This window comes from Salmo salar, chromosome 13, assembly GCF_965601325.2.
Source record: "Salmo salar chromosome 13, fSalSal1, whole genome shotgun sequence".
Classification (NCBI taxonomy): domain Eukaryota; kingdom Metazoa; phylum Chordata; class Actinopteri; order Salmoniformes; family Salmonidae; genus Salmo; species Salmo salar.
In genome coordinates, this window is record NC_138303.1 from 102297866 (window position 1) to 102323213 (window position 25348).

Genomic DNA, 25348 nt, shown 5'->3' on the forward strand with positions numbered 1-25348 from the left:
CATAGCCAGCCAACACATGATAAAACATCTACAGTGCCGTGAAAAAGTATTTGCCCCTTTTCTGATTTTCTCTATTTTATACTGAATTTAGTCAGATCTTCAACCAAAACCGAATATTAGACACTACCACCACCATGCTTGACTATTCCTATGAGGTTCTTACTGTGGAATGCAGTGTTTTGTTTTCGCCAGACATAATGTGACCCATCTCGTCCAAAAAGTTGACTAACGTTTGCCAAAAAGCACCTGGAAACACCCGGATGACTCTTGGAAGACTATTGGAAGAATGTTCTATGGACAGATGAGTCAAAAGTATAGCTTTTGGACAACATGGGTCCCATTATGCCTGCCGAAAACCAAAAGCTGCATTCCACAGTAAGAACCTCATACCAACGGTCAAGCATGGTGGTGGTGTGTGATGGTCTGGGGATGCTTTGCTGCCTCAGGACCTGGATGACTTGCCTTAAAAGAAGGAACCATGAATTCTGATCTGTATCAGAGACTTCTACAGGAGAGTGTCAGACCATCCTTCTTCGAGCTGAAGCTGAAGCGCAGCTGGATCATGCAGCAAGACAATGACCCAAAACACACAATCAAGTATACATGAAAATTGCTCAAAAGCAACACATTTGAAGTTTTGGAATGGCCTAGTCAAAGTCCAGACCTAATCCCAATTGAGATGTTGTGGCAGGACTTGAAAAAAGCAGTTCATGCTTGAAAACCCACACGTCACTGAGTTAAATCAGTTCTGCATGGAAGAGTGGGCCAAAATAGTGAGAGACTGATCAACAACTACAGGAAGTGTTTGGTTGGAGCCACTGCAGCTAAAAGTGGCACAACCATTTATTGAGTGTAAGTGGGCAATTACTTTTTCACACAGGGGCACTGGGTGTTGCATAACTTTGTTTATGAAATAAATGAAATAAGTATATAATTGTTGTGTTATTTGTTCACTCAGGTTCCCTTTATCTAATATTAGGTTTTGGTTGAAGTTCACTCCGTATCAAAAAATATGCAAAAGTAGAGACAATCAGAAAGGGAGCAAATGCGTTTTCACCGCCCTGTACACAACCTATATATAACACAAAGATTTTATCAGAAAAATACAGATATGTGTTTACTGCAGGCTGCAGCAAAGATGAGCACACATTGACTGGTGTACTATGTGTTCTCATTATAGCTCATCTTTATTACCATAGAAATATTTGACTGCATACTGTATTTATTTACATGTTTAGTACTTTGTATTCAGACATTCAAAACACTGATTGGGGTTTGGCATGCCCGAAGCACAGGCATGATAAAGTTATCATTTCATTACAAAAAGACTGGATGAAGACATGCATTATTTACAAACAAAGAGAGTGTGTCAAGTCTTTTTATAGAAATAGTGGGCTGCATATTTACTAGCCAATGGAAACACTGACTCAGGCATGACATGCGTGCGTGATGAACAGGCGTGTTTAAGTTATCATTTGGTTATAAAATACTGGATAATGAGTGAAGACATGCATTTCAGGATAATTATTTACAACAAAAAAGTGTGTTAGTCAAGTATTTGGTCTATTGTTCCTAACCAGACTAGAAGACATTGTGACCATTACAACATCATGGCTGACTGACTGCATTCAAACTAAAGGCACTTCCTTGAAAACAGATTTAATGTAGTCTCAGTTCCTGTTTCAAGCTACAAGCAGATGTGTATATACAGTACATGTGCATCTATAAATGGCTGTTGCTATATCTATTCCTTTGGTTATTCTAACCACTGACAAGTTGAATTGCTACATTAGTCAGATTAATGTAAACTACATAATGTAACCGCAAACTGAAACATACATCTTTTATAAAACTGGAAGCATAAATACTGTAATAGAATTATCCAACTACTCTAAAAAAATAAACAGTTTACTGGCCTGAAACAAACAGACAGGTTTTTCAAGCCATTGTGAAAAGTTATAATGAAACATCTTGGCGCAAAACGAATTGGTCAAATAACGTATAAAATATAAAATCCCAATAAAACCAAAGTAAAATAGTAACCTGCCACAAATAAAACATTGTAACAGGGTGAATTGTAGAACCAATTAAGAACTTTCTATATAAGGACCAAAAATCAAGTTCACAATGAAACCAGAAAACAGCACCAACATTGGAATGCAAACATCAGTAGTCAATAGTTACAGTATATTGGGTGCAAGGTTAAACCAAGTCTCTGTGTTTCAGGGTATGTATGGGTTCAATCAGACATAGTACTGGTTGTCTCTCAGAGTAGGTGTGGGGGTACTCAATAGTTACTCAATAGTATAAAGTTTAGTTAGTATCTCTGTTTCAATGTAGGGGTATGAGCTGTGGATCCATTACACCCAGTACTGGTTGTCTCTCAGAGTGGGCTCGGGGTGTTGACAGTGCTGGTCCTGAACCATATCAGGAACAGCATCTACCGCCCAGAGCAGCAGACAAGGGTCACGTGGAGCCAGTGTTCCCCTACGCAGCACATTGAGGACCGGAGTACTGGGGCAACTATTAGGGCCCAGCAGCGGAGTAACCACCACTGAGGGGACCGCAATGCTCCTCTCCGGCCTGCCCAGGTAGGGGCTCCCCTCTGGGCCTCCATCTCCGGCTGCAGCCGCCAGCTCCTGGATGAGCCCTCTGGATAAGGCCCTCTTCTCCCTGCGGTGGCGCAGCACCAGGATCAGGACCACCAGGATGACGATGAGCAGCAGGCAGGCCAGGAAGGGCAGGATGAGCAGCAGGGGGTCGGAGGCCGGCCGGGGCAGGGACTCTACCAGAACTGGAGTGATTCTGTGGGGGCCGTGGATGTTGTGTTTCCCATGGGTGTTTCCAGGGACGATGGGGATCATGGGGTGACCTCCGCGGGTCTGGTTCCCCCAATGGTGACGGGCTTTGAACTGCTTCTGTAGGGTCTTGTTGTGGGTCTTGTGGTTTGTGGTGTGAGGGTGGGTGGCAGAGTGGATTGTAGTCCCTCTGCCGCCTGTGGTTCGATTGCGCCCAGGTGACCTGGTCGTGTGGTTTAAACTCTCTTCGTATGGCACGATGGTGAATAAAAACTCTCCTACAGCCGGCTGAACATTATCCGCCCTCAGAAGGAATGAAAAGGAGTCATTGAGCATGGACACATGGATCTCTGTTGTGTTGTGGTCGGCGGTCCCTAATTGGGACAGTAAAGATGTTGATTGATCGGCGATGTTGTTGCTGTGTCTTTGTTGTGCCAGGGTCTCCTGTAAGGCCACCCTGCCCTGCACCACGTCCCGGAAGGTAAACGACTCCACCGAGTGATTGGCGCCGTCCGATAGGTCAAAGGTCACCTTGACCAGCTTGCCGTGTTTGGGCGGGGACAGGATGTGGAAGACAGGGTCGCTGCCGCTGAGTGTGGCGAGGTCTGTGGCGTCCAGATAGTCCTTCCTCAGTTTCACGGCGATGCCACTGGGGATCAGGACGCGCTCGCTGAAATGGATGAGCGGCCGGACCGTGACATTGACCGTCTGAGCGGTCATGTTGCTCTCCGGGGTCGAGACTGTGAACTCAAAGCTGTCCGAGGAGGAGGTGAGGTCCGTCATGTGATAGGACAGTCTACATGAGTGAAGGTCCTCTTGGTTAAACTCACTGACTGGCAGGTCGGACATGAGAAGACTGCCGTGTTGTGGTGGTGTGGTCACTCTATAGTGAATCGTCACACTGTGTCTCCCATTGGTCTCTGCAGCCAGGTGTTCTGTTGTCAATGTAGCGGTTGTCTGACCCTGCACCAGCCTCAATCCTGTGTTGTTCACCATGGAGACGGTTGCTGCGGTGACCTCCAGGTTGAAGAGCTTGTATAGCGGTCGGTGGAACCCATCAGTCACACTGAAATAGAACACCCCTGAAGAGGGTTCTCCGTCCTGGCTGAAGTGGACTCTGCCATGGTTGATGTCCGCCTGGGTGAAGGCAGACACTGTCTCATTCAGCTGCTCTCCTAGAGACAGGAAGCCATTGATGGGTTTGCTGATCACCTAAATCAAATAAAATAAAATGTCAATGCATTTCACAGACGTGTCTCAACAACTCACAGAAAAAAGTAAGGAGGGAAAACAGAATTACTGTAAAAAGGACAACAACAAGTAAGGTGTAAACGATGAGGGGTTGTGAGCCCTGTAAAGGTGAAGGATGGTAAAGGATGACATGAAGAAGACCTTGTAATGGATCTCTTCTGGAGGGGTGTCCAGGTCTTCCACCAGGAGGTTCTCAGGGCTGATGACCACTGTGTCCCCCTGCACCAGCCTCAGACTGGGGGCCTTGGTCCGGAGCAGGGGCGGCTGGTCATTGACAGGGGTCACTGTGAGGTCAAACGACTCTGTTATTATCAGGCTGGGCTCTGAGGGTCTCTGGGGAGGCTGGCCCTTACGGTTCAGCCAAACCTCGAAGGTGAAGAAGTCCTGGGTTGTCTCGGAGTCGTCGTGCTGGTATGTGATTCCAAACTTATCCAGGATGAACTGGGAGAAGTTGGGTTTGGCGCTGGTCAGGTTGCGTTCTCCCACGGTGATTATGCCGTGCTGGGGTAGAGAGGTGACGTGGTACCAGACCTCGTAGGAACGTCGCTGGGGTTCCAACAGCTTGCCCAGCAGGTTAGAGGAATCCAGCTGCATCTTGTCAATCACCACTCTGCCACCTTCAGTCACAACAGCACCTGGTAACAGAGAAGAACAACATACAAACATAAACAAACAGCTTTTATTGAACATTCATCAATATCAGGATTGTCATTGCAAATAAGAATAAATTCAAAAGTTTATCTTGAGGTTTTGGACCAGTGATGGTATTCTGCAGGGTAGATTAGCTGGGCATACTACAGTCAAGAGTCCAGTAGAGCCTTCGTCTGTCTGTCTAACAGCAACACAGACTAACTGACTCACCAGTGTTAGCAGTGAGGATGGTGTTGCGCTCTGCAGGAGCATGCTCATAGGAGATATGGATGTGGAAGACTTGAGGTTGAAGAGAGACAGGGGACGAAGACACTGTGAAAGTGAAGGAGTCTGTAGTCATCCATCCCAACGATTCAGGATGGGTTTGGTCATAACTAATCGAACCCTCATTCACCTAAAATAACAAGACAACAGAGAAACGAGAAAGATAGGGATATTTTAACTTCAAAATCCAAGTTATTGTTGCAAAGACACTCTTAAAATGTGTCTTGTAAAGAAAACATAACTGTGCCAAACATAAATAAAACTGTGTCTCTATTGACTTTACCGTAAGAAGTGATATTACATAAACACACATAGGCCTACCATGTCTTGTGTGAAGGAGGAGATCTCTGCAGTAGAGTTGTCTGTCTGTTTTCTGAGCAGTCTCCCCAGCTTTGGAGGACTGGTAACACTGTAAAGGATGGAGTGGTTCCCTCCCATGTCACCGTTGTCGTTGGTAACCACCAGAAGGTTATTCTGAGAGATGGTATTCACAGAGCCTGCAGAGAAAAAACAGGACCGTGTTTAGTAGGGAGAAAACCTGCAGAGTAGCTGCGTGACCAGATTCTCTGGACACCTCTTTCCGATAGCTAAACAAATGTACCTTCTGCACCTGTGCTACTTTACACCAAAAAAAAGTACGCCGATGATCGGACGTCTTTGTCTGGTGAGTGACATGTACAAACGTCTGCTGTAACTATAAACTACATGAGTGACATGTTGTACAAACTTCTGCTGTAACTATAAACTACATGAGTGACATGTTGTACAAACTTCTGCTGTAACTATAAACTACATGAGTGACATGTTGTACAAACTTCTTGTCTGTTGTCTGTTGTAAATAAAAGATTGACATGTTGTAGACTACACATTTCTGTTGTAACTACAAGTTGTAACTATGAAAGACATGATCGGCAGGTTGTACAAACTTCATTGTCTGTTGTAACTACAAGGACATTGCAGTATTACAAACATAACCAGGACAGAGACAGGCAGTTTAAGTAGCTATTTCATGTTTTTTTCAGGTGGGGTGTTACATGCAGCTCTCTAGACAACATTATCTTGGAAGATACCGTACTGGTAGCATGGTCTCAAGGGCGATTGAATCACCTTTCTGTATAATGTAAGACTATGCCACCTCCGTTATCCTATGACCTCTGGCCAGGAGGCATAATGGCTGGTAAGTTAAGTATGATTAAGTTACTTAGCAACCTACCACATAACCAGCTGGTAAAAGCTGGCAGCTGGCACCATGATCATCTGATTCAGTACAGGCTGGCAGCTGGCACCATGATCATCTGATTCAGTACAGGCTGGCAGCTGGCACCATGATCATCTGATTCAGTACAGGCTGGCAGCTGGCACCATGATCATCTGATTCAGTACAGGCTGGCAGCTGGCACCATGATCATCTGATTCAGTACAGGCTGGCAGCTGGCACCATGATCATCTGATTCAGTACAGGCTGGCAGCTGGCACCATGATCATCTGATTCAGTACAGACTGGCAGCTGGCACCATGATCATCTGATTCAGTACAGGCTGGCAGCTGGCACCATGATCATCTGATTCAGTACAGACTGAGAATGACTTTATACTGCAGCAGACAGACTAGGGGTTTACTTGCCTGGTTCCAGATCTGTTTGTGTTGCCTTGACAACTCCTATGGTCATTGTCATGCGAATCACCAAAAGGGTTGGCAAGACAGCACAGAGGGGGGGGGGGGGGGTACAGTGTTTTATATATTCACTTTGTGAACAGTACCAAGATTTTCCTTTTTAGGACAATACACTTTATTCTGATTATGGTGTAGGGGGTGGCTATAGTTATATTTCCTGTTACTGTTACCTGGGAACAGCATAACTGATTCATGTTCTATATATCTAGTTACTGTTACCTGGGAACAGCATAACTGATTCATGTTCTATATATCTAGTTACTGTTACCTGGGAACAGCATAACTGATTCATGTTCTATATATCTAGTTACTGTTACCTGGGAACAGCATAACTGATTCATGTTCTATATATCTAGTTACTGTTACCTGGGAACAGCATAACTGATTCATGTTCTATATATCTAGTTACTGTTACCTGGGAACAGCATAACTGATTCATGTTCTATATATCTAGTTACTGTTACCTGGGAACAGCATAACTGATTCATGTTCTATATATCTAGTTACTGTTACCTGGGAACAGCATAACTGATTCATGTTCTATATATCTAGTTACTGTTACCTGGGAACAGCATAACTGATTCATGTTCTATATATCTAGTTACTGTTACCTGGGAACAGCATAACTGATTCATGTTCTATATATCTAGTTACTGTTACCTGGGAACAGCATAACTGATTCATGTTCTATATATCTAGTTACTGTTACCTGGGAACAGCATAACTGATTAATGTTCTATATATCTAGTTACTGTTACCTGGGAACAGCATAACTGATTCATGTTCTATATATCTAGTTACTGTTACCTGGGAACACTGTGAGGGCGTAGTTCAAAGTCTAAATACACTGAGTATACCAAACATTAGGAACACCTTCCTAATACTGAGTTGCATCCCCTCCCCTCCCCCCTTTTTGCCCTCAGCCTCAGTTCGTCAGGGCGTAGACTCTACAAGGTGTTGAAAGCGTTGCACAGGAATGCTGGCCCATGTTGACTCTAATGCTTCCCACAGTTGTGTCAAGTTGGCTGGATGTCCTTTGGATGGTGCACCATTTTTTATGCACATAGGAAACTTTTGAGTGTGAAAAACCCAGCAGTGTTAGGAAGGTGTTCCTAATGTTTGGTATACTCAGTGTATCTAGTTACTGTTACCTGGGAACACTGTGAGGGCGTGGTTCCGCTCCAGGCTGAGGACCAGGGAGCGTGCCGTGGTGCTGAAGATCTGTCGGGGGGCAAAGTTCACCCCATCATTGACCTGGAAGTGGAAACCTCCGGACAAGGCACCTGCAAGGAACAAAAGTCTGTCTTTATGCTTGTGGTGGTTGGATATACTACTGTACATATGTCTGTGGTTATAACACCTATAATCCCCCAGAACAGGGATATGACTTGTATGTCTAACTTGCATGTCGTATATTGTCCACTTGCATCTCCAGCATTTTGTTGGCACCCTTCAGCTCTCCTAACCTTCTATTCTGTAAGAGCAGCTACCTCCTATTGATATCTACTATCCAGTATCCATAGTCTCACCACTGTGGACAAACACCAGCTGTCCGTGGAGGGTGTGTGTCTGGGTGAAGTTGAGGATGTGTCTGGAGGGGGCGCTCTTCAGGGCCAGGTGACCATTACTAGGCGGGGTCACGATGAACTCTAGGTCCTCCGGTGGAGAGTCACTGTCCTCAGCACTCAGGTCATCTACACTGATCTCTGTGACTGAGTTCACCCACACCTGTAAAGGGAACATGTAGAGAAGAGGACAGTTACAGGTAGAGAAGAGGACAAGCAAAACAAGCAGAAAGAAACAGATTGAGAATAGAAAAGATTTCTGTCAAACATGGAAATTCTATGAATAGTCTACCATCGTATTGTACCGCAACCTACAGCAGTGGTTCCCAACCTTTATTGGTTAATGTACCACCAAGGTCATACCAAGGATATTTTTGCTATTTGATTTTGAATTTTAAGACCCCTTGAAGAATAAAAATAATAATAATAATTTGATGAAAAAGTTGTACCCAAAAAATCTAAAGGATGTTTGTTCTGAAATGTCTGTCTTATATCTGAGAGATATAAGAAAGATCAGGAAAAATGTGTATATATTTCTTTTTTTTACATGTTTTTAACCCCTTATTTTTGGCACTAAACAGTCTCCATATATACAGTACCAGTCAAAAGTTTGGACACACCTACGTACTCATTCAAGGGTTTTTCTTTTTTTTACTATTTTCTACATTGTAGAATAATAGTGAAGACATCAAAACTATGAAATAACACATATGGAATCATGTAGTAACCAAAAAAGTCTTAAACAAATCAAAATATATTTTAGATTTGAGATTCTTCAAAGTAGCCACCCTTTGCCTTGATGAGAGCTTTGCACACTCTTGGCATTTTCTCAACCAGCTTCATGAGGTAATGCATTTATATTAACAGGTGTGCCTTGTTAAAAGTTAATTTGTGGAATTTCTTTCCTTCTTAATGTGTTTGAGCCAATCAGTTATATTGTGACAAGGTAGGGGTGGTATACAGAAGATAGTCCTATATTCTGACAAGAACAGCTCAAATAAGCAAAGAGAAATGACAGTCCATCATTACTTTAAGACATGAAGGTAAGTCAGTCTGGAAATTTCAAGAACTTTGAAAGTTTCTTCAAGTGCAGTCGCAAAAACCATCAACAAAGGAAGACCCAGAGTTACCTCTGCTGCAGAGGATAAGTTCATTAGAGTTACCAGCCTCAGAAATTGCAGCCCAAATAAATGCTTCACAGAGTTTAAGTAACAGACACATCTCAACATCAACTGTTCAGAGGAGACTGTGTGAATCAGGCCTTCATGGTCAAATTGCTGCAAAGTGTCACGACACCTACGGAAGGTGGCGCCCCTCCTCGCCCGGGCGGCGCTCGGCGGTCGTCGTCGCCGGCCTACTAGCTGCCATCGATTTATGTTTCACGTTCTGTTAGTTAGGCCTAGGTTAGTTGCGCACCTGTTTTGTGTTAGTTGTTAGTGGGGAGGGGTATTTAGGCTAGTTAGTTAGGTTTGTTGTTTGTGCGGGATTGTTCGTTTGTCAGGGTGTGTTTCATGTGGTTCTGTATATTGTGGAGTTACGCTATTCCTTTTGGGCTGCGTCCCTGGTTACGTTCTTTTAAGGGTGGTGCGTTACTTTTGCACACCTTGCACTCCATACCTTGCATATTTTCCGTGTGGATATTTTTATTAAATTCATTAACGGAATCTTTCTGTCTCCTGCGCCTGACTCTTCGGAATCCACAAGCCACCCGTTGTGACACAAAGAAACCACTACTAAAGGACACCAATAAGAAGAAGAGCCTTGCATGGGCCAAGAAACACGAGCAATGGATATTTGACCCGTGGAAATCTGTCCTTTGGTCTGATGAGTCCAAATGTTATATTTTTGGTTCCAACTGCTGTGTCTTTATGAGATGCAGAGTAGGTGAATGGATGATCTCCACATGTGTGGTTCCCACCGTGAAGCATGAAGGAGGAGGTGTGATGGTGTGGGGGTGCTTTGCTGGTGACACTGTCTGTGATTTATTTAGAATTCAAGACACACTTAACCAGCATGGCTTCCATAGCATCCTGCAGCGATACACCATCCCATCTGGTTTGCGCTTAGTGGGACTATCATTTGTTTTTCAACAGGACAATGTCCCAACACACCTCCAGGCTGTGTAAGGGCTATTTAACCAAGAAGGAGAGTGATGGAGAGCTGCATCAGATTACCTGGCCTCCACAATCCCCCCGACCTCAACCCAATTGAAATGGTTTGGGATGAGTTGGACCGCAGAGTGAAGGAAAAGCAGCCAACAGGGTCTCATTAGATCCACTTCCGCACTTCCGTGCTCAGCATATGTGGGAACTCCTTCAAGACTGTTGGAAAAGCATTCCTCATGAAGCTGGTTGAGAGAATGCCAAGAGTGTGCAAAGCTGTCATCAAGGCAAAGGGTGGCTACTTTGAAGAACCTCAAATATAAAATATATTTTGATTTGTTTAACACTTCTTTGGTTACTACATGATTCCATATGTGTTAATTATTAATTATTCTACAATGTAGAAAATAGTACAAATAAAGAAAAACCCTTGAATGAGTAGGTGTGTCCAAACTTTTGAGTGGCACTGTACTTCCATAAATCTTTTCAACTGGTACCGGGGGACCTTCAGACAAGTCTTGTGAGGCCTGTGGACATAATAGAGCAAAACATGTACGTGTTCGTGAGAGTCTCACCTTTCAACAGACGGGTCATATTTGTGTGTAGCCCCAACTGTTCGGAAGCTACCGACAGAAGTTGGCAAATTGGCTGTACCAACTTCAGACGAGTCCCAAGACGCTTGTGTGGGTCGTAGAGCAAAACATGATAGTTTCTAGGCCAAACCGTTTGGACGCTACAGACGATTTTGTGAGAAGACCGATTTCCTGGATGTGTCATGGTCTGATAAACACCGCTCTAGCTCTCTCACCTTTCACTGCAGATGCAGAAGTGGATCTAATGCAAAAAAAACATACATCTCTAGCGTAAATTGACAGATTTTTATGGGGATTTTTATATTACGCTATTTAGATTTCCACGGGGACATCGACCTTAGGGGGTTTAAGTACCCCCTCATGTGCATTTTAGCAGTAGGCCTATGGTCTCATGAGTCTTCTCAAGTACCCCCTGTGGATAGGCCAAGTACCCCTAATTGGGAACCACTGACCTACAGTATGTCATGACGGTTGGTTGGTGTCTGATACCACCACTGAGAGTGATGTCCTGGTGGACAGATTAAGGTACTTCAATAATACCAGAAGAGGAAATCCGTGAACTCTTGACTGAATGTTCAAAATACCAGATTCTTAACTTGTAACTGAAAAAATGAATTGTCTTGAAACAATGCTACACTCTTATATTTGAAGTCAAAAGGGTGTAAATGTTACACTGTGGCTCATACATTTGAACAACAAAATAACTCAATTGGACTCAAATCCAGCAACAACAGAAACATCTCAAGGTCAAGAAGGACAGCTGATAGTATGTCAGGAATTCCAACTATTTGATAAGTTGGGGCAAACTCTCAACTCTAAGCCTTTGCTAAATCATTTTTCATGACAGAGGTTCAAATGTACAGGAAGCTGCCAAACAACCAGTGACACAGTTTCCTGACCACTCCCAAAATAGAGCCAATTACATAATTTTCTTATAAACCCTGTTCCTCAAAATCATGAGGCTAAAACATACTGACATGACTTAGGAGGAGCATACTAGCATAGGTCAATCCCAAATTACTCACACTTTTTTTTGCCAGTTTCTCAAGTTCCTTCCATCTCTGTTATTACACATATCTGTTACTACAGTATTATTGTGTTATATACACACAAAAACTCACCCGTAGAATCCTGTTGGCTGTGATGACTGGGGCCTCATCGTTGACAGGCGTCACATGGACGAACACCATGCAGGGCTGGCTGTGCTTTCTGGTGTCTGTGTCGTTGGCGATAATGGTGAAGTTATCTGACAGTGTATCACTTCCATCGTGGACATAATAAATATGCCCTGAATCCACCTGAAATCACAGAAATGACCCGGAGGTTAGGAAATCTATCTGTCCAGTATAATTCCATCTGCCCAGTATAGACACTCTTTTTAAAACCCTACTGGTAGAAGATGTTCCACCTGAAGAAGATAAAAACATAGATGACCTTGGACCTTTTACTAACCTGTTTGCGTGTGAAGAAAGGAATGGAGAGTCCAGGAATGCGTGCGTGTTCAATATGACCATGGCTTGGCGGCTCAGATACATGGTAGAAGAAATCAACCTGAGAGAAGTGTCTGTTGGTGACCTGTAGGACCTCCTTGGTCAGGGCCGTGGATGACCCTTCTTCCAAGGTCACGTTGAAGACATTGAGAGGGATGTGGATTGGGATGATGTCCACGGAGACCCTGATAGAATAGAATAGAATAGAATAGAATGAGATGCTTATTGTCCATTTGGTTAGAACGGAAACTAATCTTCTGCCTTTTACCCCAACACACACACACACACACACACACACACACACACACACACACACACACACACACACACACACACACACACACACACACACACACACATCGAGGCACAGTGTCAGCCGCGGTGCATGGTGCCTGGATGGAGAGTAATTCACATTTTTGGCTTGAACCGGCAACCTCCCCGCTTGTGGTCTGCCTGACATCTACCTACCTGGTGTCATGGACCTCTGGTCTGCCTGACATCTACCTACCTGGTGTCATGGACTTCTGGTCAGCCTATCATCTACTTACCTGATGTCATGGACCTCTGGTCAGCCTATCATCTACCTACCTGATGTCATGGACTTCTGGTCAGCCTATCATCTACTTACCTGATGTCATGGACTTCTGGTCAGCTTGTCATCTACCTACCTGATGTCATGGACCTCTGGTCAGCCTATCATCTACCTACCTGATGTCAAGGACTTCTGGTCAGCCTATCATCTACCTACCTGATGTCATGGACCTCTGGTCAGCCTATCATCTACTTACCTGATGTCATGGACTTCTGGTCAGCCTATCATCTACCTACCTGATGTCATGGACTTCTGGTCAGCCTGTCATCTACCTACCTGATGTCATGGACTTCTGGTCAGCCTATCCTCTACCTACCTGATGTCATGGACCTCTGGTCAGCCTATCATCTACCTACCTGATGTCATGGACTTCTGGTCAGCCTATCCTCTACCTACCTGATGTCATGGACTTCTGGTCAGCCTATCATCTACCTACCTGATGTCATGGACCTCTGGTCAGCCTATCATCTACTTACCTGGTGTCATGGACTTCTGGTCAGCCTATCCTCTACCTACCTGATGTCATGGACTTCTGGTCAGCCTATCATCTACTTACCTGATGTCATGGACCACTGTGATGCCGTTGGAGGCGTCCAGAAGGAAGGAGTCGTGGGTCTGGTCTGAATCAACCTGGAGGTACTGGATGTGTCCCATGTTGACATCCTCCTGGGAGAAGGATTGGATGGTCTCCTCTCTGCTACCCTGGTAGGGTCTGTCCTCTCCCTGGGTTGACCTACGGAGGAACCCGTGGGATGGAGCCGTCTTCACCTTGTACACTATCTCAGAGGGGAGGCTGTCCTTATGGGTTACCTGAAAACAGAGGTGAGATGAAAGATGTGACATGACATGAGATTAGACTATTTGGTGGAATTTGAGAAGTGTAGTTTTTTACAAGACAAAAAAGTAACGTGTAAATGTGTCTATGTTTGTAAATCCATTCTAGTATTATTCCTAAGCATAAAACTTGTGTAACACCCCAGTGAAGGTAATGGGATCTGTTCTTGTGTCCCTTATAACTAAAACTTGTGATGATAGCCCATGGTTCTTAACAGAAAAACTGCTTGTGATAGGGAACTTCAATGTAGTATCTCACCTCCAGGTCTCCTCTGTTGATCTTGACAGACTTGCCCTCCTCCACCACTACAATGTGGTTGTAGAGTACAGTGGGGGGCTGCTGGTGGCTCTCCAGGTACACTCTCACCCCAATGCTGGCGTCCAGACGCACCTCTTTAACGCTCACCGTGAAGTTGAAGGAGTCAGCCAGGTTCATGCTGTCATCATGGCGATACTGCACGCTGCCCAGCTTCAGATCATGCTGAGTGAAACGATCCACCTTCAAATTGAATTGAATCAATTGAATTGAATTATACTAAACCGGTCCGCCTTTGAATTGAACCTTTCTTGATGCCCTAGGTCAAATTAAATGTCACAGGCTTACAACGAACAACATCACAACACACAACATGCACATTACAAACAATACAATGCTGGTGCTATTTCAATTATTTTACCTTAACGTTGTTGTGGAACAGATGCCCGTGTCTCGGCGGGAGGAAGACCTGGTAGACCACCTCCTCATCGTCTCGGACATCCAGGTTTGTAAACACACTGAAGTTGGCCGAACCCAAGATGGCCACATGGCCTTTCTGGACCAGCAGGCCTGTGCTGTTCTCCACCTGGATGTAGGGGTCCTGGGCAATGACCTCCAACAGTGTGGATGTGTAGTGTTTCCCATCTGACACGAATAGGACGAAACGTCCAAAGCTGACCTATGGAGTGAAATCTTTAATATTCGTAACTGTAACAAATCAATAATTAAAACTGTGTGTGTGTGTGTGTGTGTGTGTGTGTGTGTGTGTATTTTGTGTGTAATAAAAGTTACTGATTTCACTCCATACTGACCCCCCTGTGGATGAACAGCACCCTCCTCTGCTGCAGGTCCTCCTGGCTGAATTGGTACAGCTTGTGGCCTGTGTCGTTTACTAGGACCAGGTCGCCCATGGGGATTCCCCGTCTAGTGTAGACCAGCTGACTGTCATCAAAGTCTGAGTCAGCGTCGTGGTAGCGCAGGTCGTCTAACGTCAGCAGCCTCTGCCTGCCCCTGGCCACGTGGAAAACTTTGTCGACAACGCGGACCGGTTTCTCGTCATTGACAAGGGCAATCGAGATGTTGAAGATGTCGTCAATGGTGTGAGTGTTTTCTTTTTTGGAGTGTGTGCGTTTGTGATTGTGTGCTTTGGTGTGTTTGGCGATGGTGGTGTGGAACGTGAACGCGTCTTCCGTGGTTTCACTGCCGTCGTGCACGTACATGATGCGGTCCTCTACGATGTCCTGATTGGTGAAAGCCGTGATGTTATCGTTAATAGACGTAGAATTAGAGAGATTGATCCTCTTTAACTTGCCATGTTTAGGACTGCTGGTGAGTGTATAAAGTGCTGCTTTGACCCCGACTGTTTCAGCAAACAGCAAATCCTTGGTGATTACCTTGCTTTCTCCTTCCAGGATGGACAGTCCTTTGTTTGTTAGGATCAGGCTATGAACATCTGCCTTGATGTTGATTCTGAAGTCGTAACCCCCTGAATGTGCGTGTTTGGAGACCACCTGGAAACGAAACGAGTCCCTTGTGTCCTCATGAGGCCTACCTGTAACCTCATATTTCACCATGTGGTCAGATATATTCTTCTGGCTAAATGTTGAGTTTTTCATTAAGACTTTGTCTTTGAACACAAGCTGTCCTTTCTTTGGCAGGGATAGCATTCTGAAGTGAAGTTCACTGTCATGGAGCTTCATGCCCTTGGAGACAACACAGAGCTCCTCGTTGCTAAGGACTTTCCTCACACCGCTGACCTCCATCTTACTCCTGGTGACCTTGACGTGGATCCAGCGCACCGTGATGTGGAAAACCAGTTCATCAGTCACTGCTGAGCCCACACTGACCCTGCATTTGAACTGATCTGTGACATTGCTTGTCCTGATCTCCTGGAAGGTGTTGAGGTACCTGAATAAAATCGAAAATAAAATATTTATTGTCCATTAAGTTATTTAATAAAATGTAAATATTTCCTTCAACTCGTGGTGTTAAAACAATGGACAATTGCACACAAACACAGATCAAACAACACAGCTAGGTACCTGATGCGCTCTTTCTCCAGAAGCTTCTGTGAGAAGACAAAGGTGGGCTTCCACTCTCCGCTGGAGTGCAGCCGCTGCAGCTCGCCATATCGCGGTGCCTCCACCACGTCATAGCGGATGTCAAAGCCCTGCTTCACAACGTTGACCTGCATAGCCAGGTGTTGGCTGCTGATGACAGCAGCCCCACCCTGGTCCACCTCCACCCCTGTGTTGTTGGCCACCTTGTGCTCAAGCTGGACAGCCATGATCCTTAGTACTACTGTGTTGCTCACTTTGTCCCCATCACTGACCCTCACAGCCATCCGGGAGTTCCTCACCAGCCCTCCCGTGTGCACATAGCTGACCTTCCCCTCCTCCAGGTCGGGTTGGGAGAAGGTGGTGATGGCTGTCCCTGGGTAGTCCTGGTTCTCCAGTAAGCCTGCTTCAGCATTATGGTTCCCCAGTACGGTGAACACTAGGTCTGTGGAGTTGCTGTCCAGGTCGGTGGCTCTGAGAACATCCATGTTAAGGTGGCGTTTGGAGTTCTCCAGGAGGATGAAGAGACTTCCCTCAGGGAGGCTGAGCTCGGGAGCGTCATTGACGGGAGTGACGCTGATGTTGAAGCGGTGTAGTTTGTTTCCCTTGAGGTAAAAGGGGATCTCCTTCTTGCTGTTGGTAAAGACAGAGAACATGAAGAAGTCTTGAGGGTCTTCTGAGCCTCCATGGACGTAGATCACTCTACCATGCCACAGGTCCAGCATGCTGAAGGTCCAATCCTCGTCTTGGTCTGAATGATCCACATCAAGCCTCAGCTGGCCATGCACAGGCTGCTCTTCAATACGGAACATAATCTGAGACTGACGGATTCCAAGCTTCCGGAACTCTAGGTTCACCTTGATGTGCTTAGATTCTAACAGAGCCTTCCCACCTTCTGGAACCACTAAGTCTTTCAGAACCAGAAAGTTCTGACCCGGCTTCTTCCTGTCCCTGTCTGATCCATGATGGTGGACTAGTGGCAAGGTGACAGAGAGGACAGCCGTGGGGCTCACGGTGGTGATTGCTTCTGGAAGCTTCTCTAATTCACAACCGACAGATATGTCTTTGGTGACTACAGCGTGGGGAAGCCCCATCCTCTGCGCATTGACCCGGATGTCTCTCAGACAGCCTTTGAAGGATCCTCCACCGGCCAGCCGCTTCCCATTGAAAGACAGCAGGCCGGCCTTCCTGGCTTCTAAACGTGATCTGTCATCCACACCACCCATGTAGAGAGGGCCTCGGAGCTGCAGGGACTCGGAATGAGCCCCTAGGCTGTGGTTGACTATCTCCTCACCTAGAAAGATACAATTCATTGGTATCACTTTATTTGAATAGTCTCAAATAGATGCTTTTTAGATGTTCAGTAGATATTCAACAAACTGTCAACAACATTCCAACTACAGTACTGTAACTATTCAGTAACCCTAACCCTAGCCATAATTTGACAACTCAAAAAATAAAATTCCAGTCACACAAGTGGATACACTGAATTTAAAATCAACAATGACAACACAAAATAAAGGTTACTACTTGTTGCCATCGTGGTCCGTACAGGTCGTCCTTACCTACAGTCAGCTGCAGGCTGTGAGGAAGCAAGTGTAGTTTCACCCGGTGCCATTTCTGGTTGTTGACGAACGTGAGGGAATGCAGCTCCGTCCTAGTCCCGCCGTTACCAACGACAACCACCAAAGTCCCCTCTTGGATCTCCATGGCGATAAAGTCACTCTGGTGGGCAGAGCTGTACAGGACGATCCCCTCTTCGGAGGAGGTGTGTACCTCACACTCCAACACCCCCTCCTGAGGGACGTCCCATGGGGGCAGGGACATGTACGCCCTGGAACTGAAGAAGCTGATGGGGTCGTCTTCGCCTGCAGAAAACTGAGAACTGCAGCCCAGAGACACCTCATGGACACTCTTATATCCCGAGTAGGGCCGCAGGCTGGACAGCAAGTTGTGCTGGTTGAAGAGCACCTCGTCCACACAGCCACGGAAGCCTAGGAGGAGGAGGAAGAGGAGGAGGAGCAGGAGGAAAAGAAGAAGAATACTTTATAGTCATTGATTATAACTTAAATCTAATATTTTTATTCTAACCCAACCTTTGGCATCGTCACTATGGAGGTAGGGTTTGTCCAGGCCAACCGTCCCACCAACGAACAACCCATCGTGGACACTGAGGTCCAGGTCTGGCCCGGGGATCCTGACGCTGGTGTGAGAGTGGCGGTCCACCGTCAGAGTGACATTGTGCTGGTCGTGTTGGAGCTCCACAGAGTGCCAGGCCAAGTCGTTCAGATGAACCCCCTTCTCAGAGCGGAGGGTACGCTCACCTGATCCCAAATCCAACTGAACCTGAGAGAAAGAATGATAAAACAGAGATTAAGGAGAGATGAAGGAGGGATAAAGGAGAGATAAAGGAGCGATAAAGGAGAGATGAAGGAGAGATGAAGGAGGGATAAAGGAGAGATAAAGGAGCGATAAAGGACAGATGAAGGAGAGATGAAGGAGGGATAAAGGAGAGATGAAGGAGGGATAAAGGAGAGATGAAAGGGAGATGAAGGAGAGATGGAGGAGAGATGAAGGAGGGATAAAGGTGAGATGAAGGAGGGATATAGGAGAGATGAAGGAGAGATGGAGGGATGAAAGAGAGATGGAGAGATGAAGGTGGGATAAAGGAGAGATGGAGGAGAGATAAAGGAGAGATGAAGGAGGGGTAAATGAGAGATGAAGGAGGAATAAAGGAGAGATAAAGGAGAGATGAAGGAGAGATGGAGGAGAGATGAAGGAGGGATAAAGTTGAGATGAAGGAGGGATATAGGAGAGATGAAGGAGAGATGAAGGAGGGATGAAGGAGAGATGAAGGAGAGATGAAGGTGGGATAAAGGAGAGATGAAGGAGAGATGAAGGAGGGATAAAGGAGAGATGAAGGAGAGATGAAGGAGGGATGAAGGAGAGATGAAGGAGAGATGAAGGTGGGATAAAGGAGAGATGAAGGAGAGATGAAGGAGGGATAAAGGAGAGATGAAGGAGGGATCAAGGAGAGATGAAGGAAAGATAAAGGAGAGATGAAGGAGGGGTAAATGAGAGATGAAGGAGGGATAAAGGAGAGATGAAGGAGAGATGAAGGAGGGATAAAGGAGAGATGAAGGAGGGATAAAGGAGAGATGAAGGAGAGATGAAGGAGGGATAAAGGAGAGATGAAGGAGGGATAAAGGAGAGATGAAGGAGGGATAAAGGAGAGATGAAGGAGAGATGAAGGTGGGATAAAGGAGAGATGAAGGAGAGATGAAGGAGGGATAAAGGAGAGATGAAGGAGGGATCAAGGAGAGATGAAGGAAAGATAAAGGAGAGATGAAGGAGGGGTAAATGAGAGATGAAGGAGGGATAAAGGAGAGATGAAGCAGGGATAAAGGAGAGATAAAGGAGGGACAAAGGGGAGATGAAGGTATCAAGAAATGTTTTTCAATTGTAAAATTAACCAAAGACTAATTGGTGGTTATTTTGTAAGATAACATTACAGATTTGTTACAAAAAGCATCAAACAACAGAAGGGTTCAGGAAAGTAGCACATCAAGGTTGTTCTCCTCAGCATATTTCTGTCTAACATAGCATAAGTAGAGGTCATTCACAAGCAGAATGCCAGGTTGAATCCATTCCACCACATTTACAGCCACTCATCAACTAAAACCTTATATGCTGCAGCAGATACTAACATTTAACCGACTGTGGTCTCTTCCAGAAAGATTCATGAATGAACTTGTCAGGGACTGTGGTAAATCCTTAAACTCACGGTGGTCTTTTTTTCTATGAAAGCAATAGGAACATAGCCCTCCTCTGGGTTTAACCTTTGGCCATTCTGAGGATAATAACTGCCTATATACACTACATGGCCAGAAGTATGTGGACACCTGCTCGTCAAACATTTAATTCCAAAATCATGGGTATTAATATGGAGTTGGTCCCCCCTTTGCTGCTATAACAGCCTCCACTCTTCTGGGAAGACTTTCCACTAGATGTTGGAACATTGCTACGGGGACTTGCTTCCATTCAGCCACAAGAGCATTAGTGAGGTCAGGCACTGATGTTGGGCCTGGCTTGCAGTCGGCACTGCAATTCATCCCAAAGGTGTCCGATGGGGTTGAGGTCAGGGCTCTGTGCAGGCCAGTCAAGTTATTCCACACTGATCCCTTCACTGGAACTAAGGGGCCTAGTCCAAACCATGAAAAACAGCCCCAGACCATTATTCCTTCTCCACCAAACTTTACAGTTGGCACTATGCATTCGGGCAGGTAGTGTTTTCCTGGCATCTGCCAAACCCAGATTCGTCTGTCGGACTGCCAGATCGTGAAGCATGATTCACTCTAGATAACGCGTTTCCACTGCTCCAGAGTCCAATGGCGACGAGCATTAAACCACTCCAGCCAGGCGATTTTAGAAGCTGTTCGGCTATGGAAACCCATTTCATGAAGCTCCCAACGAACAGTTCTTATGCTGACGTTGCTTCCAGAGGCAGTTTTGAACTCGGTAGTGAGTGTTGCAACCGAGGACAGACGATTTTAAGCGCGATGCGCTTCAGCACTCGGTGGTCCTGTTCTGTGAGCTTGTGTGGCCTACCACTTCGCAGCTGAGCCGTTGTTGCTCCTAGACGCTTTCACTTCACAATAACAGCACTTACAGTTGACTGGGGCAGCTCTAGCAGGTCAGAAATGCTACGACGGTGCCACGTTGAAAGTTACTGAGCTCTTCAGTAAGGCAATTCTATTCCCAATGTTTGTCTATGAAGATTGCATGGCTTGGTGCTCGGTTTTATACACCTGTCAACAACGGGTGTGGCTGAAAAAGCCATTTGATTTGAAGGGGTGTCCACAATCTGTAATCTAGAGAAAATGATTGTCGTGGCTTGTCTGTGCTCCAAAGTAGAAGTGCTAAGAGCAGTACTGAGTTTTACGTAATCACAGTGGTCAGAACTGGTGTTGTTGGAGTCATCTCTACAGTGACAGTATTTTTAAAATATTTTGGGGGGTATTTTACCCAAACAGGCTCGGGAGAGGCGAAGGTAGAGTCGTGCGTCCTCCGAAACATGACCTGCCTAACCACACTCCTTAACACTCGCCAGCTTAACCCGGAACCCAACCACACGAATGTGTCGGAGGAAACACCGTTCAACTGGCAACCGGGGTCACCCCGCAGGCACCCGGCCCGCCACAAGGAGTCGCTAGAGCACGGTGAGCCAAGTTAAGCCCCACCGGCCAAACCCTCCCCTAACCCGGACGACGCTGGGCCAATTGTGCGACATCCTATGGGACTCCTGGCCACGGTCGGTTGTGGCACAGCCCGGGAAAGAAACCTTGATCTGTAGTAACGCCTCTAGCACTGCATATGTTGCAGTGCCTTAGACCGCTGCGCCACTCGGGAGCATTGCTTTGAGCCTATGAAGTAATATGCAAATCTGAGCTACGGCATGTCTGTTTGTCTGTAAGGCGTGTTCTCACCTGCAATCTCTGCGCTACGGCATGTCTGTTTATCTGTAAGGTGTGTTCTCACCTGCAGGCGACCAGAGTGCAGCTCTAGCAGGAGGAAGTCTGTCTCTCCGGCAGCCATGAAAAGTAGTCCACTGTGACTTGAGGTGCGGAAGCGCACATGGAGCGACGTTCGGCTGGATAACTCCACAGTCCTCAGCTGGACATATCCATCCCCGTAGAATGAGGCTGTGTAGAGGGGTTGAGAAACAGCAGATTTAAAAATCATTCTATATGATGTCATCAGATTTAGGAATAATAAGATTTGGTTCGGCTAGGCGCTAATCATGTCACGGCCTGTTGCTGTATTCTGCAGGGTTTATTTCCATACACTGAAGATAAATTCTGTATGAGCAGTTCTGTATCATAGTTGGTTGCACCCCACCCATTCTATTCTAGTAGTGCCAAAGGGCAGCCTATTTTTCATGCTGCAAAACAACGCATTAGGCCTAATCTTCTTTTCTTTTTAGAGAACGCAACAACAAGTAATGTAGATATTCAGCATTTGTTAACTTGCATAAAACACTATAGTAACTTTGTCCCTGGTGGTTTTTCCCTTTCTTAAAGCACATGTGAATGCTAACAACAATCATTTAGCCTATTGAGGCAGCAAAATTAGGTCTTCTCTTTGGCAGCATCCCATTTAACTTATTGATTTCCCTGCTACAGGGACTAAGTGCTCGCTATTATTGCAAAGTGTCTGTGACCTTTACTGCCTGTATCTGAATTCAATTCATGTAAACTCTCATGCCTTGAGCATTGTTCTAACTGGAAAACTAGGCAGATTGTGCTGCTGGCGGGACATCATTCAGATTCAGAATATCTGGAGCAGTGGCCCAATTGATGGAAGAACTAAAATACCCATGGAAGGAAAGTGAGTGTGTAGAGAATATTTGTGAATGACCTATGATTCCCAGTCCCCGCAGAGTAAAAGGGTCAGGTTAGGCCAAACTGTTTATCTGATGATTCCAGACTGAATAGTGTGAGGAGAAAAACACAAGTGGCAAGGTGTCATAATAGTAGTGCATGAGGTCGGGCAGTACAACTTTCCAAATGCTGACCTAAAACATGTCGTCTACTACGTCAGGACTGCTGTTCTTTCAGTAGTTAGTTGCGTCATTGGCAGAATCACAGTTGACATCTCACAAAGCAACCCATTGAATAGACGAGGCCTATTTGGGGAAACACTATATCGAATAGTTCCAACTCACACTATAAACCTAAATCTGGTCAGCCATGGAAAAAGCATCAGATAGTAGAACCATAGCGATACAATGTAATATTATATTTAATTATGTGGTTATAACAATGTAATAAAACTGTAATGCAAGTTTATATATATATATTCGCAAATAGCTATAGTAAAAAGACATACTTGCAGGAGACTTCTGCTCCAAATACATAATAGCAGCCTATGTTATCGTGTCACTGGCAGTGTCCTCCTACGAGGTCTTATCGCGTTTATAGATCCTTAACTAATTGGATTAATATTAATCTGCCTGCTATAACACTGCATCACTTTGAATTATAAATCTGCCACCTTCTTCTGTTCTTATAACGACAACATAACAATAATGCTTCATGCAATGTATTATTATAATCGAACAAATAAATGTGAATTTATCTAAACGTCAAAATCCCTGAATGCAAGTCAATCCGCCAATAAAAGAACATCACATATACAGTAGACTAGTTGGCCTAGATTGCACAATACAAATGAGTCAACAGTTAAAAAGATAGAGGCAAATTATATTATCATACCATAATGTATCATTCTCAGGAAAATTCAAGAGGAAGTTTTCATATGGACAAAGAATTACACAGGTTTTCTGTACTTTACCTCCCAACACTTGTCCGCTGGAGAGAAACATAAGAAGAAGCTTGATGATAAACAACTCGTTTAATAACATTAGGAAGGTCTCCATAGTTTACTCTTTCAATACTTTCCGTTAAGAGAGAAATCTGTGACCTTTTTAAATGCCATTGTTTTTACTGGCGGTACTACCATTCATCCCCTCATTCCCAACTTTGAGTGTGAAGTCCAGTGTGCAGGGTCGTCCTTAATTACCACAGCCACAAAGTCACAAACCCCGCCTATTTCTTCAATGTATGATTTTCAAATGTGATTTTAAACCTAACTTTAACCACACTGCTAACCTTATGCCTAACCCTAACCCTAACCTAAAATTAAAACCAAAAAAAGCAACAGAAAAATCATGAATCTTTACGATACAGACAGTTTGACTTTGTGGCTGTGGTAGCTAGTGAAAACCAGTTCCCAGTGTACCTGTGCATCCATCACGATATCACGCAAAATAACGTCAGAGGAGGGACGTGAACTATAGCCCCGCCCTGTCTGTGCGCCTATTGGCAAGTGATGGCCTGCAGCTATGATGCATCGACATATTTTGACCAAATAAACCTATAAACCTAACCTTTTCTCCAAATACAATTTTTCTTAGAAAACGAATTTGAAAAATGTGCACTTCAAACACATTGTGCGTTTACCTACATATTACATGTGTTGACTTATTCATTCATGCTTTGTAATGAAAGGCTCCCTTGTAAAAAGAGACTTGGTCTCAACGGGACTCTCCCCTGCTTTAATAAAGATTAAATAAATACAATTGTTCATTAATAGTATATCATATACTGTATATTGTACAATAAGTTTCTTTGGCCTCTCTCAAACATGAGTATTATTATAGCAAAAAGCAGTAATGTACTCTATACTGAATGTGCAAAACATTAAATCCTCTTTCCATGACAGACTGACCAGGTGAATCCAGGTGAAAGCTATCATCCATTATTGTTGTCACTTGTTAAATCCACTTCAACCAGTGTAGATGAAGGGGAGGAGACATGTTAAAGAAGTATTGTAAAGCCTTGAGACAATTGAGACGGATTGTGTATGTGTGCCATTCAGAGAGTGAATGGGAAAGACCTTTGAAATGGGGTGTTGTAGGTGCCAGGCGCACCGGTTTGAGTGTGTCAAGAACTGCAACGGTGCTGGGGTTTTCACACTCAACAGTTTCCAATGTGTATCAAGAATGGTCCTCCACTCAAAGGACATCCAGCCAACACAACTGTGGGAAGCATTGGAGTCAACATGGGCCAGCATCCCTGTGGAACACTTTCGACACCTTGTAATCCATGCCCTGACCAACTGAGACTGTTCTGAGGGCAAAATATTAAGAAGGTGTTCTTAATGTTTTATACACTCCATGTTGTTCAAGGAACATTCTCAAAACTCTGACATTTCCACTCATGGCCATCAGAGAGTGCTATTCAATCCCTAACTCCATGGCCATGCAAGGTCTTCAGGGAGACATTCTGCTACCGTACACCCTAATTCAATCATAGAAAGTTTTGGATAAGAAGTGGGTTCTGTAATATCCAATATCTAGTCCTCTTCAGCAGTGAGGAACACTTTGGATTTTAAAATGACGGCAAGTGTTTAATATTTTGAAAATCCTTCAGAGAAATACGGACATTTTATTTAGATGTTCAATATTAGTAATGATTACTGAATAACCTTTTGACATCTGCGAAGCAACAATAGATCTTTGAAGAAAATATAAATAATCAGTTAATCCCATATGATCTCTTAAAGAAATTTAGATACGCATGTTTATATCATAATATGCTTATGAAACAGTGTCATTTTAACTTGTCGTGACCCAAATAAAATACAAAAAATCCAAAACA

The 25348-nt window shown here is 44.7% G+C and overlaps 1 protein-coding gene across 1 annotated transcript; it reads right to left on the reverse strand.

Annotated features, from left to right (window-relative positions):
* Nucleotides 1-1162: 1162 nt before the first annotated feature.
* Nucleotides 1163-23869, reverse strand: cspg4bb (chondroitin sulfate proteoglycan 4bb). The gene is made up of 17 exons (XM_014138702.3): nt 23481-23869; nt 21666-21829; nt 18224-18473; nt 17693-18121; nt 16113-17421; nt 14883-15978; nt 14492-14749; nt 14074-14313; nt 13537-13790; nt 12351-12573; nt 12020-12196; nt 8168-8366; nt 7790-7921; nt 5286-5461; nt 4911-5094; nt 4191-4684; nt 1163-4010 (listed from the first exon to the last, which is right to left on the reverse strand). Exons 1-17 carry the CDS (start codon nt 23563-23565, stop codon nt 2361-2363), a joined length of 7320 nt encoding a protein of 2439 aa, XP_013994177.1. The 5' UTR covers nt 23566-23869; the 3' UTR covers nt 1163-2360.
* Nucleotides 23870-25348: the final 1479 nt, after the last annotated feature.